Source organism: Salmo trutta, chromosome 28, assembly GCF_901001165.1.
Source record: "Salmo trutta chromosome 28, fSalTru1.1, whole genome shotgun sequence".
Lineage (NCBI taxonomy): Eukaryota > Metazoa > Chordata > Actinopteri > Salmoniformes > Salmonidae > Salmo > Salmo trutta.
The window spans coordinates 25,757,642-25,774,976 of record NC_042984.1 but is presented as its reverse complement, the minus strand read 5'-3'; the positions used below and the strand labels follow the sequence as shown (position 1 = coordinate 25,774,976).

Genomic DNA, 17,335 nt, shown 5'->3' with positions numbered 1-17,335 from the left:
TTAAGACATGGGCTCGAATCTAGGTTGTGTATTGACATTTCTAGAAAATTCACTATAGAATACCTTTCACTTCTATAATTCAATTGTTAAATCCGAAACCCCGGTCTGTTCTGCTTGCTCTGTTTCGCAAGCGTTCCCGGAAGCCTCGCGATGTTGCACCTCTGGCTTTAGAAACTGTGGGTTAGCATTGTCTTGAATATATTCCTCCGGACTAAACACTGAGCTTGTTATAACTTGGTCATGGTTTCTACATTTTACATCATAAAGTTGAACAAGTTGAGTGCTTGCTAACTACAAAAAGTAAAAGCTACCGGCTACGACAGCAGGAGATTTATTTACTAGCGCTGACGCCAACTAAAGTGCTGGCCAGTTCTGTTGACTAACGACGTTAGCCATTCGAAGCATAGTAGGAGGACTAGTATGAGGGAGGACGACGTTGCTCGTCAACGTTAGTAGCCATGGCCATGTTGTCTTATGCTAGTTGTTACATTACCTAGCCAGCTGCTTGTTTGATATGTTGTTCGCATCGCTAGCCAATTATCAGTGTTGAAAATATATGGCTGGCTAGCTTTGAGAACATCGACAGCAGACCACATTGAGACCTCTGGAAATCAGCCTACATACAGCTGCAGGCAGCCAAGGAGACCAGTCAGTGATGGATCAACTCAAAGTCAAGGACCGAATATTGGAAAACATTTCTTCGTCTGTCAAGAAGGTAAGACTATCAAGTCTATACACATACCGTTAGCTAGCTGATCTTACTAACATGACTTTGAGCTATCTTATTTAAAGACGGTAAACATCAGTATTACCCTGCTTGCCATGATAAATGGGCCTGACTCATAGTAGAAAACAGTTGCTGACTATCTGTGAGGTCTTTGAAGATTGTATAACTAACGTTAAACAGATGGATTACGTTTGTAATGTCATGGGTGTTTTTTCTAGTTAGCTGACACTTGCCAATACTGTCATGTAAACAAACACTATTTCTTGCCTCAAAAATTCTGAGTCATGGCCAATTCAACTACCCTCGGTTAACAAAATAACTTTTGTTGCTTATTTTCCAAACGCATTTCAATACGCTTGCTTAAGATAGGCATAGTTACGCATACTGTGACCACATTCAATTTGACTTCTGGGTTACTTAATCAATTATGCTAAACCCTGGTTGAATGTTTGTTGACGTTCATCCTTTGCATACACCTGTACAGTGTTAACGTTCAGTCCCATCCTTCCAAAGTATTCGCACAGTGCTTAATAGACCTTGCCTGGTATGATTTTCAAATCCTCTCCAGTTTATATTCCGTTTGTTCCTGTTCCCAGTCACATGATCGTCATCAGGTGACTGGAATTTAAGATCCCACATTCCTTTATATTCAGTCAGTCCTGTTAAACTAGTCTTTTCAGAGGTTACGAACAAAAGTCTGATTTAATGCTTTTAAGTCAGTCATAGTAATACCATTTAGTGGATCAGATGTACAGTAGCAATTATCCAATTTCAGGCTCCATGCCTGCAGATATCTGTCACTGAGGGACTCCTCTCAACATCTCATGAAGAAGATATCCCTATATTTCTAGTTTGGCTGTGGGCCTAGTACTCTTGTCAGCTTCACATGTTTTGTGCTCTGGCTGCAGTTGCAGAGTTACTTTGCTGCCTGTGAGGATGAAACTCCAGCCATCAGGAATCACGACCGGGTCCTACAGCGACTGTGTGAGCACCTTGACCATGCTCTACTCTATGGGTAAGAAGACTGAGAGCCAAATCTGCTCAGTACTTTAATAATACATCCTAACTCAGTTCAACTCTCATGGTCTGTGCATTGCAGGCTGCAGGATATCTCCTCAGGTTACTGGGTACTGGTTCTACACTTCACCCGCAGGGAAGCGATCCGGCAGGTAGACGAGCTCCAGCACATAGCAACCAACCTTGGGCGAAGTAAGAACACAATTTTTACTGCTTTCTTACGCACACATCCACATTCATGGTCAGTCTTGTGGGCAACTTGAGAAACAAACGTTTCACAACAGTTAACCCTAATACACGTATGCATACATGCCATTTCTGTCAATCAATTCATACACCTACATTTACTGTGATAAAATGAATGACATTTATTAGCCAGTGGTTTGCCAATTGTAAGTTCCTCTTGTGCCACATGCCAGAAATGTAGCATACGATAATGTTGTTATTTGAGGTCAGGATTACAGTAATTACCATTGGTGTTTGCACATATGGTTCTCCTTTTAGAGGTTTCTTTGCAGGCCTACTTATTTGCAAGTTCAGGCAGGAAATGAATAATACGTGGTACTAGTAAATATGATCTGCGTATGCCCATGTTTGTCCCTTGTTTCTATTTATTTTCTGTGCAGGTCGTGCCTGGCTATACCTAGCACTGAGTGAGAGCTCCTTAGAAAGCTACCTCCGTCTCTTCCAAGAGAACCAAGGATTGCTGCAGAAGTATTACTTCAAGTGAGTGTTCTGACCCAAAGAGCGCTAAATTATAAATTTTGACTAAAATCAAATATAATTTTGTCACATGCACCGAATACGAGTGTAGACTTTACTATAAAATGCTTGCCTATGAGCCTGTCCCAACTATGCAGAATCAAAAGATAATAAAAAATAGTAACACAAGGAATAAGAAAATACAATATTTAATACATACATGCATACATACAGTGCATTCGGAAAGTATTCTGACCCCTTGACTTTTCTACATTTTGTTACACATTACAACCTTATTCTAAAATGGATTAAATTTGTTTTTTTCCCCATCAATCTACACAACCCCCCCCCCCTCACATTTACATAATTATTCAGACCCTTTACTCAGTACTTTGGTGAAGCACCTTTGGCTGCGATTACAGCCTCAATTATTCTTGGGTATAGGTACGCTACAAGCTTGGCATGCCTATATTTGGGGAGTTTCTCCCATTCTCTGCATATCCTCTCAAGCACTGTCAGTTTGGATGGGAGTGTTACAGCACAGTTATTTTCAGGTCTCCAGAGATGTTCGATCAGGTTCAAGTCCGGGCTCTGGCTGGGTCACTCAAGGACATTCAGAGACTGGTCCTGAAGCAACTTGTGTTGTCTTGGCTGTGTGCTTAGGGTTGTTGTCCTGTTGGAAGGTGAACCTTTGCCCCAGTTTGAGGTTCTGAGCGCTCTGGAGCAGGTTTTCATCACGGATCTCTCTGTACTTTGCTCCGTTCATCTTTGCCGCGATGCTGACCAGTCTCCCAGTCCTTGCCGCTGAAAAACATCCCCACAGCATGATGCCTCCTCTACCATGCTTCACCGTAGGGATGGTGCCTGGTTTCCTCCAGATGTGATGCTTGACATTCAGGCCAAAGAGTTCAATCTTGGTTTCATCAGACCAGAGAATCTTGTTTCTCATGGTCTGAGAGTCTTTAGGTGCCTTTTGGCAAACTCCAAGCGGGCTGTCATGTGCCTTCTACTGAGGAGTGGCTTCCGTCTGGCCACTCTACCATAAAGGCCTGATTGGTGTAGTGCTGCAGAGATGGTTGTCCTTCTGGAATGTTCTCGCATCTCCACAGAGGAACTCTGGAGCTCTATCAGAGTGACCATCAGGTTCTTGGTCACCGGCCTGACCAAGGCCTTTCTCCCCCGATTGCTCAGTTTGGTTGGGCGGCCAGCTCTAGGAAGAGCCTTGGTGGTTCTAAACTTCCTTCATTTAAGAATGATGGAGTCCACTGTGTTCTTGAGGACCTTCAATGCTGCAGAATTGTTTTGGTACCCTTCCCCAGGTGTGTGCCTCAACACAATCCTGTCTCGGAGCTCTACGGACAATTCCTTTGACCTCATGGCTTGATTTTTGCTCTGGTATGCACTGTCAACTGTGGGACCTTATATAGACGGGTGTGTTCCTTCCCAAATCATGTCCAATCGATTGAATTTATCACAGGTGAACTCCAATGAAGTTGTAGAAACATTTCAAGGATGATCAATTGGATCAGGATGCACCAGAGTTAAATTTCGAGTCTCAGAGCAAGGGTTGTCGTGGAAATTCTACACGTGGGACACTCGAAGTCAGTGTTAAATGAATCATTGTTTATTAACAGTTAACTGGAGAGGTTCCAGCAAACTTGATGCGCCATAGTGAACATCTGTCAGGAGCTCTACCGGGGCAGTCCCGTTAGTTCTTTTATTCTGTGAACAAGTTATAGGTGCATGATTTTAGCTTGTTCTTCATTCATAATTAACTCATCATTAACGTTTGCTTCATTCATGTGACCGACCAATACTGGTTCATGCATGTGACAGACCAATATCTCACAACACTTCTTCTCTCGAAGCTAACACCTTGACATTGAGATCTTTCGTTCTCAAAGCAAGGGTCCGGGCATACTGCCAAATTGCAGATACTGATAGTGAGGATTTGTTCAATCGGTCACTTGCATGAACACAGAAATTAGTTATTAGAGAAGCACAAGATGAAATGTTTCGTCACAGTTTCTTAATACTTATGTAAATAAGTAATTATGGGGTATTGTGTGTAGGTTGATGAGGATTTTGAAATTCATTTAGAGTATGGCTGTAACATAACAATGTGGAAAAAGGGAAGGGGTCTGAATACTTTCCGAATGCACTGTACATGCATATACAGGGAGTACCAGTACCGGATCGACTGTAATGATGTCAATGATCATTGTGCAATTGCTTGTGTTAGAAATACATAGATGACCAAAGCCAAACCCTGTTATATTTTTAAAATACGTTTTAGACAGTTTTATGAGCAAGCGTTCTGACATGATCTGTACCATTTAATATTGACATGTCTGATTCCCGATGTCGACACTGCCTGGGACTGTTTTTATATGAAATTTCTGTCCATCTGTGATCAGCATGTCCCTTTGACTACATTTAGAATCAGTGGAAGGGTTTTCAGGTAACTTGGGCAAATTCATTAGAAAGATAAATGTCTCTTGGGCTCAAGCTAGACATACAAATGCTCCTGTGACTGGGCCTCCTTCAGAGCTCTAATAAACAAATGTACAGGATTGATCAGGAAGTCTAAATCCGATTTCTATCTAAATGCAGTCACAGAGAACCTAAACAACCCTACCAAGTTCTGGAAGCGAATCAAAAGATGATGGTGCCGGAGGGGATGGCTGCTGTTTTTATGGGCTCTTAACCAACCGTGCAATTTTTTTCTTTTTTCGCATTGTTTGTAACTTATTTTGTACATAATGTTGCTTCTACTGTCTCTTATGACTGAAAATAGCTTTTGGACATCAGAACAGCGATTACTCACATTGAACTGGATGAATAATTTTTCTTTAATGAGTCGGACGAGAGGGATTTACTCCAGACACGCGAACAGGCCCTCATCCCTGTCATTCACAGGAGAAAGAGACGGAGGTTTCGCGGCAGGAGATCGGGGTGCCTTGTGAGGATCCGGCAAAGAGTGGCTAATCTTCCTTCGTCGTCGGTACTATTAGCCAACATACAATTGCTGGATAATAAAGTGGATGAACTATAAGCACGTATATCTTACCAACGGGACATTAAAAACTGTAATATCTTATGTTTCACCGAGTCGTGGCTGAACGACGACATGAGTAACATACAGCTTGCGGGTTATACACTGTATCGGCAGGATAGAACAGCAGCCTCTGGTAAGACAAGGGGTGGTCTATGTATATTTGTAAACAAAAGCTGGTGCATGATATCTAAGGAAGTCCTGAGGTTTTGCTCCCCTGAGGTAGAGTATCTTATGATAAGCTGTAGACCACACTATTTACCAAGAGTTTCATCTATATTCTTCGTAGCTGTCTATTTACCACCACAAACCGATGCTGGCACTAAGACCACACTCAATGAGCTGTATACAGCCAAAAGCAAACAGGAAAACGCTCATCCAGAGGCGGCACTCCTAGTGGCCGAGGACTTTAATGCAGGGTAACTTAAATCTGTTTTACCTCATTTCTACCAGCATGTTAAATGTGCAATCAGAGGGAAAAAGAACTCTAGACCACCTTTACTCCACACACAGAGATGCATACAAAGCTCTCCCTCGCCCCCCATTTGGCAAATCTGACCATAACTCTATCCTCCTGATTTCTGCTTACAAGCAACAATTCAAGCAAGACGCACCAGTGACTTGGTCAATAAAAAAAAAAAAAGTGTTCAGATGCTAAGTTACAGGACTGTTTTGCTAGCACAGACTGGAATATGTGCTGGGATTCTTCCGTTGGCATTGTGGAGTACACCACATCAGTCACTGGCTTCATCAATAAGTGCATTGCTGACGTCGTCCCCACAGTGACTGTACGTACATACCCCAACCAGAAGTCATGGATTACAGGCAACATCCGCACTAAGCTAAAGGGTAGAGCTGCCCCTTTCAAGGAGCGGGACTCTAACCCGGAAGCTTATAAGAAATCCTGTTATGCCCTTTGACGAACCATCAAACAGGCTAAGCATCAATACAGGACTAAGATCGAATCGTGCTACACCGGCTCCGACGCTCGTCGGGTTGTTTCGTGGCTTGCTAACTAACTATTAGACTACAGAGGGAAGCACAGCCGAGAGCTGCCCAGTGACACGAGCCAACCAGACGAGCTAAATTACTTCTTTGCTCGCTTCAAGACAAGTAACACTGAAACATGCATGAGAGCATCAGCTTTTCCGGATGACTGTGTGATCACGCTCTCCGCAGCCGATGTAAGACCTTTTTAAACAGGTCAACATTCACAGGGCCAGATGGATTACCAGGACGTGTACTGCGAGCATGCGCTGACCAACTGGCAAGTATCTTCAATGATGTTTTCAACCTTTCCCTGTCTGTAATACCAACATGTTTCAAGCAGACCACCATAGTCCCTGTGCCCAAGAACACGAAGGTAACCTGTCTAAATGACCAACGACCCGTAGCACTCACGTCTGTAGCCATGAAGTACTTTGAAAGGTTGGTCATGGGTCACATCAACACCATTATCCCAGAAACCCTAGACCCACTCAGTTTGCATACTGCCCCAACAGATCCACACATGATACAATCTCTATTGCACTCCACACTGCCCTTTCCCGCCTGGACAAAAGGAACACCGATGTGAGAATGCTATTCATTGACTACAGCTCAGCGTTCAACACCATAGTGCCCTCAAAGCTGATCACTAAGCTATGGACCCTGGGACTAAACACCTCCGACTGCAACTGGATCCTGAACTTTCTGACAGGCTGCCTCCAGGTGGTAAGGGTAGGTAACAACACATCTGCCACGCTGATCCTCAACACGGGGGCCCTTCAGGCGTGCGTGCTCAGCCCCCTCCTGTACTCCCTGTTCATTCATGACTGCACGGCCAGGCACGACTCCAACACCATCATTAAGTTTGCCGATGACACAACAGTGGTTGGCTTGATCAACAACGAGACAGCCTATAGTGAGGTCAGATACCTTTACTGTGTGGTGTAAGGACAACAACATCTGCAGTCCTCATGCCTCCTTGCAGCATGCCTAAGGCATGTTCACACAGATGAGCAGGGACCCTGTGCATCTTTCTTCTGGTGTTTTTCAGAATCAATAGAAAGGCCTCTTTAGTGTCCTAAGTTTTCATAAGTGTGACCTTAATTGCCTACCGTCTGTAAGCTGTTTGTGTCTTAACGACCGTTCCACAGGTACATGTTCATTAATTGTTTATGGTTCATTGAACAAGCATGGGAAACAGTGTTTAAACCCTTTACTATGAAGATCTGTGAAGTTCTTTGGATTTTTACGAATTATCTTTGAAAAACAAGGTCCTGAAAAAGGGACATTCTTTTTATTTATTTTTATTTTTTTACATAAAGACAGGGTTTAGTGACTAGGCATAAGGATAGTTAATAAGAGTAAAATGATGAACAGAGTAGTAGCAGCATATGATGAGTGTGAAAGTGTGTCTGTATGGCTAATGCGTATAACTAGTCCCCTTATTGTAAATTAACCATCTGCTTTGAATCTCTTCCCAGAAATGCATTGGTGTGCAGCCATGATCACCTCACACTCTTCCTCACGTTGGTTTCGGGACTGGAGTTCATTCGCTTTGATCTGGAGTTGGTCAGTTATTAGACAGTGCTTTAAAACCATTGTAATTCATATTAGTACACTTCATTTACAAAAGTCCAACAGTTCAGGCTTTATTGTAAGACAATAAGAAAAGTACCATCAGGTTTAACCAAATAATAATGATTTGTGTGTAAAATTAATAAATAGTTCAGTCAAAAAGAGATGTGTAATGTAGCATCAAGGATACTCTCAAACCCCAATTGTTTTCTGGATGTTAGGATGTCCCTTACTTGGATGTGGCACCCTACATGCCGGAGTACTACAAGCCCCAGAATCTGCTGGATTTTGAGGAGCGCCTTCCCAGCTCGGACAGCCTTTCTCTGCTCTCCTTCACCTCCCTCACCTCTACCAACCTGGAGTGGGACGACAGCGCCATCGCCCCGTCCAGCGAAGGTCGGGCTCCACCTATCCATCTTTTTCCTTTTTTCCTCCACCTCTTTGTCTTTTCTCTCCATCCCCTTTCTTCTCTGTCTTATGCGGTGTCACTAGCCTAATTCATAGGCTGGTTTGTCAAGTAATGAAGTATTGATGCTGAAGTTGGATCAGGAAGACACTTGTGGCTCATGGGTTTTAATGTAGAAATAGTATCTTAGCACTCACATTGAAGTGCTCTTCATTGATCACATAGCACAGTATATGAACTCCAGGGTGTGAATGCTTTATCTCCTGTCACTTTCCGTAAACCATTGAGCCCCCATTTATTTGTAGTTTTCTCTGCCTATCCATACCAGTAACTGTTCTCATGAAGTGTATCATATTTCTCTCATATGTCACATTTTCTACCTCTGTCTCGGGCCTTCCCGTTCTAACGTTGAGTCTTATCCCTCCTTTTTAGATTATGATTTCGGTGACATCTTCCCCGTGTTGCAGCCAACTGCAGACTGGGAAGGTGGGACATGATTACCCCTCCCTTCCTCCCCGCTCACAGCATCATGCATGTCCTCCATACCACAGTGTGTGCTCAATGCATTCTGGTCCTCTGTGTAGTCAGTGGTTTAATTGGAGTATCTTAATTGCAATATCAATGCTGAGAGGGAAATGGTAGAGAAATCAATGAAGGGGCTTCTGTTTTATGCACTTTAGTTTATTGGGAAGTAGGCTAGATGGATTCGTAAGGATATTAAAATCCACTGTTGCTGTGCTTTTACACTTAAGACACTACTGAATCAAACGTCAATTGTCCTCAATATCATTATATGTGTAGAGTATTAAGGGATGAATTCCATAATGATGCCTAGTTGTAAAAATATAATTTTAGGGTCATTTCTTTCTCACCTTTATGCAATGAATTATGTGGCACTATTGCCAACATTTTCATACGATTTTTATTGCCAGGTAAATTATTTTCTAAGCAGACATTTCTATGCACTGGTGAATTGTTAATGTTGTCTATCATGTTTTAATGAACCACGCAACATGTTTATTTTACAAGACGTGATCTTGAAGCTTACGCAGCATTGATGTGGAATAATACTAGAGAACTGCAATGCCTGATGTAGCTGGTACTCACTCTGTTTGGTGTCTGCCGGCATATATGTGGAATATCCTCTTTCTCATTGGAACCATTGGATTGCATGGCTTTGTTCTAGGTTCAACTCTGCCTTCAAAGCTTTTGTCACCAACTGTAGCATGTACTATAGCACTGTCACTGCATTGACATAGTTTCACCAATGCCTGTGTCACTCAACAAGCTTGTCTTTTTTTTCTGCCTGCCTGTCTTTGTCCTGTGCATCCTGTGGGAAATGTGTGGTTGCGTGCCCTCTTCCCTGTCCCAGCCAAAGCACCACCGGTATCCATTCTCATTATTTGGATCCAGAATGTGTACAGTATCTGTAGCATACTGTATGTGTGATTGTTCTGCTATTTTGTTTACTGTGTGTGTTCCTCTCCCCATCCTGCCACAGAGGGTGACCTCACCGACCCGGTTATCTGTCCTCGCTCCAGCGCCTCAGACCCTCAGACGGTCTTCAAAGACTCTGTGATTCTCCGGGCTGCCATCATCCCAGTGAGGGGAACTTCCCCGCCCCGCAGCCCCACCAGACACAACCCCTTCAACGAGGACTCGGACACCAACACCTCGGCCGACATCACCCCCGTCCACACTGCCCTCCGCCACCCCCACGACACCACCACCACCACCGTGGACGACACAGAGAGCACCAGCAACGAGCTGGAGGTTATCAGGTACAGCACACACTCCTAACATTAGCCTCTATGGGTAAAACTACATGAGATTTAGGCTAGTTAGCTGCTTAGCCACTAACTGGTTATCAGGTTTATGTTGCCCACACTTTTTCTCAGCCTCAACACACAGAGCTTGGAGTTATGGAACATGCCATTTGGATTCAAACTTCATTTTAGCTCACAGATATCGAGGTTATCAGATCAAGCAAAGCCCTCATTTATTGGCACACTCATACAGGTCAGCAAGTCCCCTAGCTTTTTGGCTAGTGAAATGTTAGGAATTCATATGGACCTAGGAGGAGTACACATGGACTAACTATTATGACATACTGCTTTCCTTTCCACCAGGATGGCCAGACGAAGGAAGCCAGCTAAGAAGCGCCATGTCGTGAAGGGCTCCAGTGACTCCATGGTGAACAGTGAACAGAACACAGCGGACTCCGAGCAAGCGGAGGTAGAGGACAGAACCCAGGCGAGAGGGGGAGAGGGGCTGGATGGAGACTCCTGTAGCCCCTCTGCGGGGCCGCCGCAGGGCTCAGGAGCCGAGACGGTGAGGAGAAGGAGCAGGAGAGGGATGGGGGAGGAGGAAGGCCAGGAGGAGGATGAATCAGAGGGTCTCCTGCGGCTGCCGGAGATGACTGACACCTCCATGGACAGTGTGGGCCAGCCCCTACGTGATGTTATGGACCGACTCAATGGAGCTCTGGACGGGGGGCAGGCCTGGTGGCGACCAGACAGAGAGGAAGAAGATAAGGGGGAGGAGGGGGAGAAGTCCCATCAGAGTTCCCTCCCCAGAAGGTCCTCCTCTGGCAGCCCTGAAGCCAACTCCCAGCCCCCGGGGCAGCAGCCCTTTCGAGGGGATCCGATTATTGAGCCACCTGACCCGGAAGCCGGGGCCCCCCTCTTGCTGCGCCCTGTTCTGGCCCCGAGCCCCAGCTTCCTGCAGGCCCCTCCGGCCCCTGCAGACTTTTACTGCTTTATCCCCCACAGTCCAGATGCTGCTGCCACGCGTGGTGGCCACCATGACACTGCAGGGCATGGCCAGCCGCAGGCTCTTCCTGGTGGCCATGAAGATGAGAGAGAGGCAGAGGCACCACCAGGACAGGACCCCTTCTTAGAGGAGGCAGTGGTGGTTGAGAATGGATTGCCTGCTGGAGAAACTGAAGAGGACAGGCTCAGTCCAACAGAAAACTCCCATTCTGCAGAATTCAAGTGAGTTGGGAGATTGATTACACATGTTTGGGTGAACAATGAATGGAACCTTTTTAATCATTGCCTAACTTGGGGGGGACGTTCTACACTGCTAACATATAGAATTGTTTTAAGATGGTCATACCAAGGATCATTGAGCTATTTTATTTAGAATTTTAGAACCCATTTGGGTATCAAAAAAATATATAAATCATGTATTTGAAACATTGCATTTGGCCTTAATGCTATTAGCCCATAGAAACGCATTGAATAATAGATCCATACACTTTTAAGTGTCTGTCCTATATCTGAGCGATTATTAAAAAAAAAAAGAAATAATTAAATTTTTTACCCATATTTAACCAATTGTTTTGGGCTCTAAACTACTTCCATAATACACTGAGTAACATTGCTCTTGACCTGGGGAATCCATGTGAAAGCTATGATCCACTTCAATCAGTGTAGATGAACGGGGAGGAGACAGGTTAAAGAAGCGTTTTTAGGACTTGAGACATGGACTGTGTATGTTTCAAGTACAGTGAAATGCCTTTCTTGCAAACTCAAAACCCAACAGTGCAATAATCAATAATAATGTAATACTAGTAAAACACACAATGAATAAGAAATATGAAGAACACAATAACCAAGTAAGCATACTATATACATGCTAAAGTTCCAATAGCATATTTACAAGGTGCAGGGACTTGTCTGTCTGTCTGTCTGTCTGTCTGTCTGTCTGTCTGTCTGTCTGTCTGTCTGTCTGTCTTTAACCTTTTTTTAACTAGGCAAGTCAGTTAAGAACAATTTATTATTTACAATGATGGCCTACACCGGATACTGGAGTGATGGAGGGTAGATACAGTATGTATAGGGGTAAGGTGACTACCCCTATACAGAGTAGCTGCAGCCTGTGTGTGTGTGTGTGTGTGTGTGTGTGTGTGTGTGTGTAGAGTCATTATAAATGTATGTACATATTATGTGTGAGTGAGCAGATGATGGAGTGAGTGTAGGGCCTGTCAGTGTGCATATAGACAGTGTAAAAAATAAAAGGTCAATAAAGATACAAGGTTAACTCAGTCTGTGTAGCTGTTTTGTTAGCTATTTATCAGTCTTATTGCTTGGGAAGAAAGCTTTTTAAGAGCCTGTTGGTGTTAGACTTGATGCGCCGGTACTGCTTGCCGTGCGGAAGCAGAGAGAATAGTCTATGGCTTGGGTGGTTGGAGTCTTGAACGATTTTCCAGGCCTTCCTTCTACACCGTCTGACATACAGTGCATTCAGAAAGTATTCAGACCCCTTCACTTTGTCCACATTTTGTTACATTACAGCCTTATTCTAAAATCTATCGATGAGGATTTATTTATTTAATCTACACACAATACCCCATAATGACAGTGAAAACAGGTTTTTAGAAATGTTTGCAAAACATAAGTATTCAGCCCCTTTGCTATGAGACTTGAAATTGAGCTCAGGCGCATCCTTTTTCAATTGATCATCCCTGAGATGTTTCTACAACTTGATTGGAGTCCACCTGTGGTAAATTAAATTAATTGGACATGATTTGGAAAGGCACACCTGTCTATATAAGGTCCCACAGTTGACAGTGCATGTCAGCGCAAAAAACAACCCTTGAGGTCAAAGAAATTGTCTGTAGAGCTCAGAGACAGGATTGTGTCAAGACATAGATCTGGGGAAGGGTACCAACACATTTTATGCAGCATTGAAGGTCCCCAAGAACACAGTGGCCTCCATCATTTTTAAATGGAAGAAGTTTGGAACCACCAAGACTCTTCCAAGAGCTGACAGCCTGGCCAAACGGCGCAATCGGGTGAGAAGGGCCTTGGTCAGGGAGTTTACCAAGAACCCGATAGTCAGGGAGGTGACCAAGAGCCTGATGGTCACTGACAGAGCTCCGGAGTTCCTCTGTGGAGATGGGAGAACCTTCCAGAAGGACAACCATTTCTGCAGCACTCCACCAAGCAGTCCTTTTATGGTAGTGGCCAGACGGAAGACACTCCTTCGTAAAAGGCACATGATAGCTCACTTGGAGTTTGCCAAAAGGCACCTAATGGACTCTCAGACCATGAGAAACAAGATTCTCCGGTCTGATACAACCAAGATTGAACTCTTTGGCCTGAATACCAAGCGTCACGTCTGGAGGAAACCAGGCACTGCTCATCACCTGGCCAATACCATCCCTTTGGTGAAGCTTAGTGGTGGCAGCATCATCTTGTGGGGATTGTTTTTCAGCAGCAGGGACTGGGAGACTATTCAGGATTGAGGGAAAGATGAACAGAGCAAAGTACAGAGAGACCCTTCATGAAAACCTGCTCCAGAGCACTCAGGACCTCAGACTGTGGCAAAAGTTCACCTTCCAACAGGACAACGACCCTAAGCACACAGCCAAGACAATGTAGGAGCGTCTTTGGGAGTCTCTGAATGTCCTTGAGTGGCCCAGCCATAGCCCAAACTTGAACCGGATTGAACATCTCTGGTGAGACCTGAAAGTAGCTGTGGGGCGACGCTTCCCATCCAACCTGACAGAGCTTGAGAGGATCTATAATCGCTGCCAAAGGTGCTTCAACAAAGTACTGTATAAAGGGTCTCAATACTTATGTAATTATGATATTTCAGTTTAATATTTTTAATAAATTAGCAAAATGTCTAGACCTGTTTTTGTTTTATCATTATGGAGTATTGTGTGTCGATTGATGGGGATTATTTATTCTTTAATCATTTTTAGAATAAGCCTGTAATGTAACAAAGTGGAAAAAGTGAAGGGGTCTGAATACTTTCCGAATGCATTTTAGATGTCCTGGATGGCAGGAGCTCGGCCCCAGTGATGTACTGGGCTGTCCGCACCACCCTCTAGCACCATACCAGGCAGCGATGCAGCCAGTCAAGATGCTCTCAATGGTACTGCTGTAAAAGTTTTTGAGGATTTAAGGGCCCATGCCAAACTTTTTCAGCCTCCTGACGGGAAGGAGGCGCTGACGCGCCTTCTGTACGTGTGTGCTTGGACCATTTTTAAGTCTTTAGTGATTTGGACACAGAGGAACTGGAAGTATGTGTGCTATTCAGAGGGTGAATGGACAAGACCAAAAGTTTGTTTCTTTGAACAGGGTATGGTAGTATGCTTTCGCCACCTTGTGGAGTGTGGTGGATGAATCAGAATCAGTTGGGTAACATAGATAATTAAGATGTTTTAGTTGCATAATATGCTTATGTGAGATACTTGTCATGTGTGAATGTATTGTTAAACCATGTGAAGGGATGGCGTGATTAATGGCAAACCAATTACTTGTCTCCACAATGTCTGTGCGCAAGTCACTCCCCTCAGTGAGCTTGTCCAGGAGTGGAGTCAAGAGGGGGTTTACTTGAGATGGGAGTATCTAGAGTTGTCAATTGATTTATGCCATTGGATGAGCTAATGGTTCTGTTCTATATCGTACCAGGGAGAGACGGTTCCAGTTTGGGGTAGGAGGACTAGATACTGGTCAATACAATGAACACTGTTGATACAGCAGTTGCTGTCTGCTATGTTTTATAGATATCTTTCATACAAAACTTAACCTTTGTGAACTGTTCCTAAGATCTGTTGTTCGTCATGTATGTTGAGAGGGGTGGATCTTGGGTATAAAAGATCCTTGTATCTTTTGTGTAATCACTTTTCAATGGTTCATTAGAGATAGCGCTTCATTGAAAGTCAAGTGCTTTTGCAAAAGCATCTTAATTATTAAAGATGTAGTTTTAAGTATAACTCTGACTTGTGTGTGAAGTTTAACTCTCCTCATTTGGAAATGCAGAAATTAGCCACCACAGTAGTCCATGCACTGGCGAATTGAGTAAGTTCTAAGGGCAAAAGGGGTTCAACTCAATATTAGGAATGTGTTCCTAATATTTTGTACACTCGGTTTATACCTTCATTTCCGACATGTACGTGCTAGTGAGAGTCTAACCTTTTCATAGAGGGGTCATATTAGTGTGTAGCTCAAACTGTTCGGACGCAACAGACAGAAGTTGGTAGATAAGCGGTACCAACTTGAGTCGAGTTCCGTGGCGCTTTTGGCCGTATAACGAAACGGAGAACACCATCGTGTTCGTGAGAGTCTCATCTTCCCGTAGAGGGGTCTGATGATTAGTTTGTAGGCCAAACCATTCACACGCTACAGACACTTTAGTGAGAACACCGATTTTCGGGATGTCTCACTGTCTGACAAACACAGCTCTAGCTCGGCCACGTTCCACCGCAGATGCGGAAGGCCGCCGTTGGTGGATTGAGATGCAGCCCATGCAACAACAAAAAAATGTACTGATTTTGATGGTGATTTTTGTTATTATGCAAATTAGATTGCCGCAAGGCGGACATCGACTAGCGGTTTTTAAAGGCACAATATCTGGGAAATATTTTTTCTTAAATGTCCACCTGATTTCAGTTTGTGACATAACAAGCAATGTATAGTGTAGAGAACCATTGTACAATCTTTTTCAATAACAAAAAAATCTATCTTGGCCGAATTAGCTTGTTTTTGTAGCTGTATGAGTCTGATGTACAAAACTGAAAGTAAAAAGAAACAAATGAAACTTATTGAAGGGAAGCAATCAGAATGACAGATCTATTACTAGCATTTCTATCGGAAATCTGTCGGGTCGTGCACAAAATTACATAATTAACTGTTAAGCCTTTTTTGGGGCAATTCTGATTGTGTGGCTGTTTCAGGGTGGACAACAATCACCTGCTACTGCTCATGATCCACGTCTTCAGAGAGACCGAGGAGCAGCTCTTCAAGGTAAGCCTAGTATATTATGTCGGGTGGAGGGGATGTAATAAGGCTGTGTGCTTAGGGTTGTTGTCCTGTTGGAAGGTCAACCTTCGCCCTGTTCTGAGCACTCTGGAGCAGGTTTTAATCAAGGATCTCTCTGTACTTTGCTCCGTTCTTCTTTCCCTCGATCCTGACTAGTCTCCCAGTCCCTGCCGCTGAAAAATATCCCCACAGCATGATGCTGCCACCACCATGCTTCACCGTAGGGATGGTGCCAGGTTTCCTCCAGACGTTACCCTTTTTATTCAGGCCAAAGAGTTTAATCTTGGTTTCATCAGACCAGAGAATCTTGTTTCTCATGGTCTGAGAGTCCTTTAGGTGCAAGCGAGCTGTCATGTGCCTTTTACTGAGGTGTGGCTTCCGTCTGGCCTTTCTACCATAAAGGCCTGATTGGTGGAGTGCTGCAGAGATGGGATAACCTTCCAGAAGGACAACCATCTCCACAGAGGTACTCTGAGCTCTGTCAGAGTGACCATCGGGTTCTTGGTCACTTCCCTGACCAAGGCCCCTCTCTCCCGATTGCGCAATGTGGCCGGGCGGCCAGCTCTAGGAAGAGTCTTGGTGGTTCCAAACTTCTTCCATTTAATAATAATGGAAGCCACTGTGTTCTTGAACCTTAAATGCTGCAGAATCTTTTTTGGTACCCTTCCCCAAGTGTGTGCCTCGACACAATCCTGTCTCGGACATCTACGGACAATTCCTTCGACCTCATGGCTTGGTTTTTGCTCTGACCTGCACCGTCAACTGTGGGAGCTTATTATAGACGGGTGTGTTTCTAAATCATTTCCAATTAATTGAATTTACCACAGGTGAACTCCAGTCAAGTTGTAGAAACAACTCAGGGATGATCAATGGAAACAGGATGCACCTGAGCTCAGTTTCGAGTCTCATAGCAAAGGGTCTGAATACTTATGTAAATAAGGTGTTTTTAAATAAATGTGCAAACATTTATAAAAACCTGTTTTCACTTTGTCATTATGGGGTATTGTGTGTAGATTGATAAAGAAAATAAGGCTGTAATGTAAAAAGGGAAGGGGTCTGAATACTTTCCGAATGCACTGCATTTGTTTGTT

General features: G+C 44.0%; 1 protein-coding gene across 2 annotated transcripts in view; it reads left to right on the top strand.

Moving 5' to 3' along the window:
• Positions 1 to 28: 28 nt before the first annotated feature.
• The window catches only part of LOC115165868 (pleckstrin homology domain-containing family M member 2), a 38,758-nt gene continuing 21,451 nt past the window's right edge, over positions 29 to 17,335 (top strand). Inside the window, exons 1-10 of one of the 2 annotated variants that reach the window (XM_029719312.1) lie at positions 30 to 715; positions 1,636 to 1,742; positions 1,827 to 1,936; positions 2,371 to 2,470; positions 7,970 to 8,057; positions 8,285 to 8,459; positions 8,902 to 8,955; positions 9,971 to 10,250; positions 10,599 to 11,462; positions 16,160 to 16,229. In XM_029719312.1, coding sequence (XP_029575172.1) covers positions 656 to 715; positions 1,636 to 1,742; positions 1,827 to 1,936; positions 2,371 to 2,470; positions 7,970 to 8,057; positions 8,285 to 8,459; positions 8,902 to 8,955; positions 9,971 to 10,250; positions 10,599 to 11,462; positions 16,160 to 16,229 — 1,908 coding nt within the window. In that variant the 5' untranslated portion in view covers positions 30 to 655. Of the gene's footprint in view, positions 716 to 1,635; positions 1,743 to 1,826; positions 1,937 to 2,370; positions 2,471 to 7,969; positions 8,058 to 8,284; positions 8,460 to 8,901; positions 8,956 to 9,970; positions 10,251 to 10,598; positions 11,463 to 16,159; positions 16,230 to 17,335 lie in introns of both variants that reach the window. The other variant, XM_029719313.1, reaches the window with a different exon arrangement.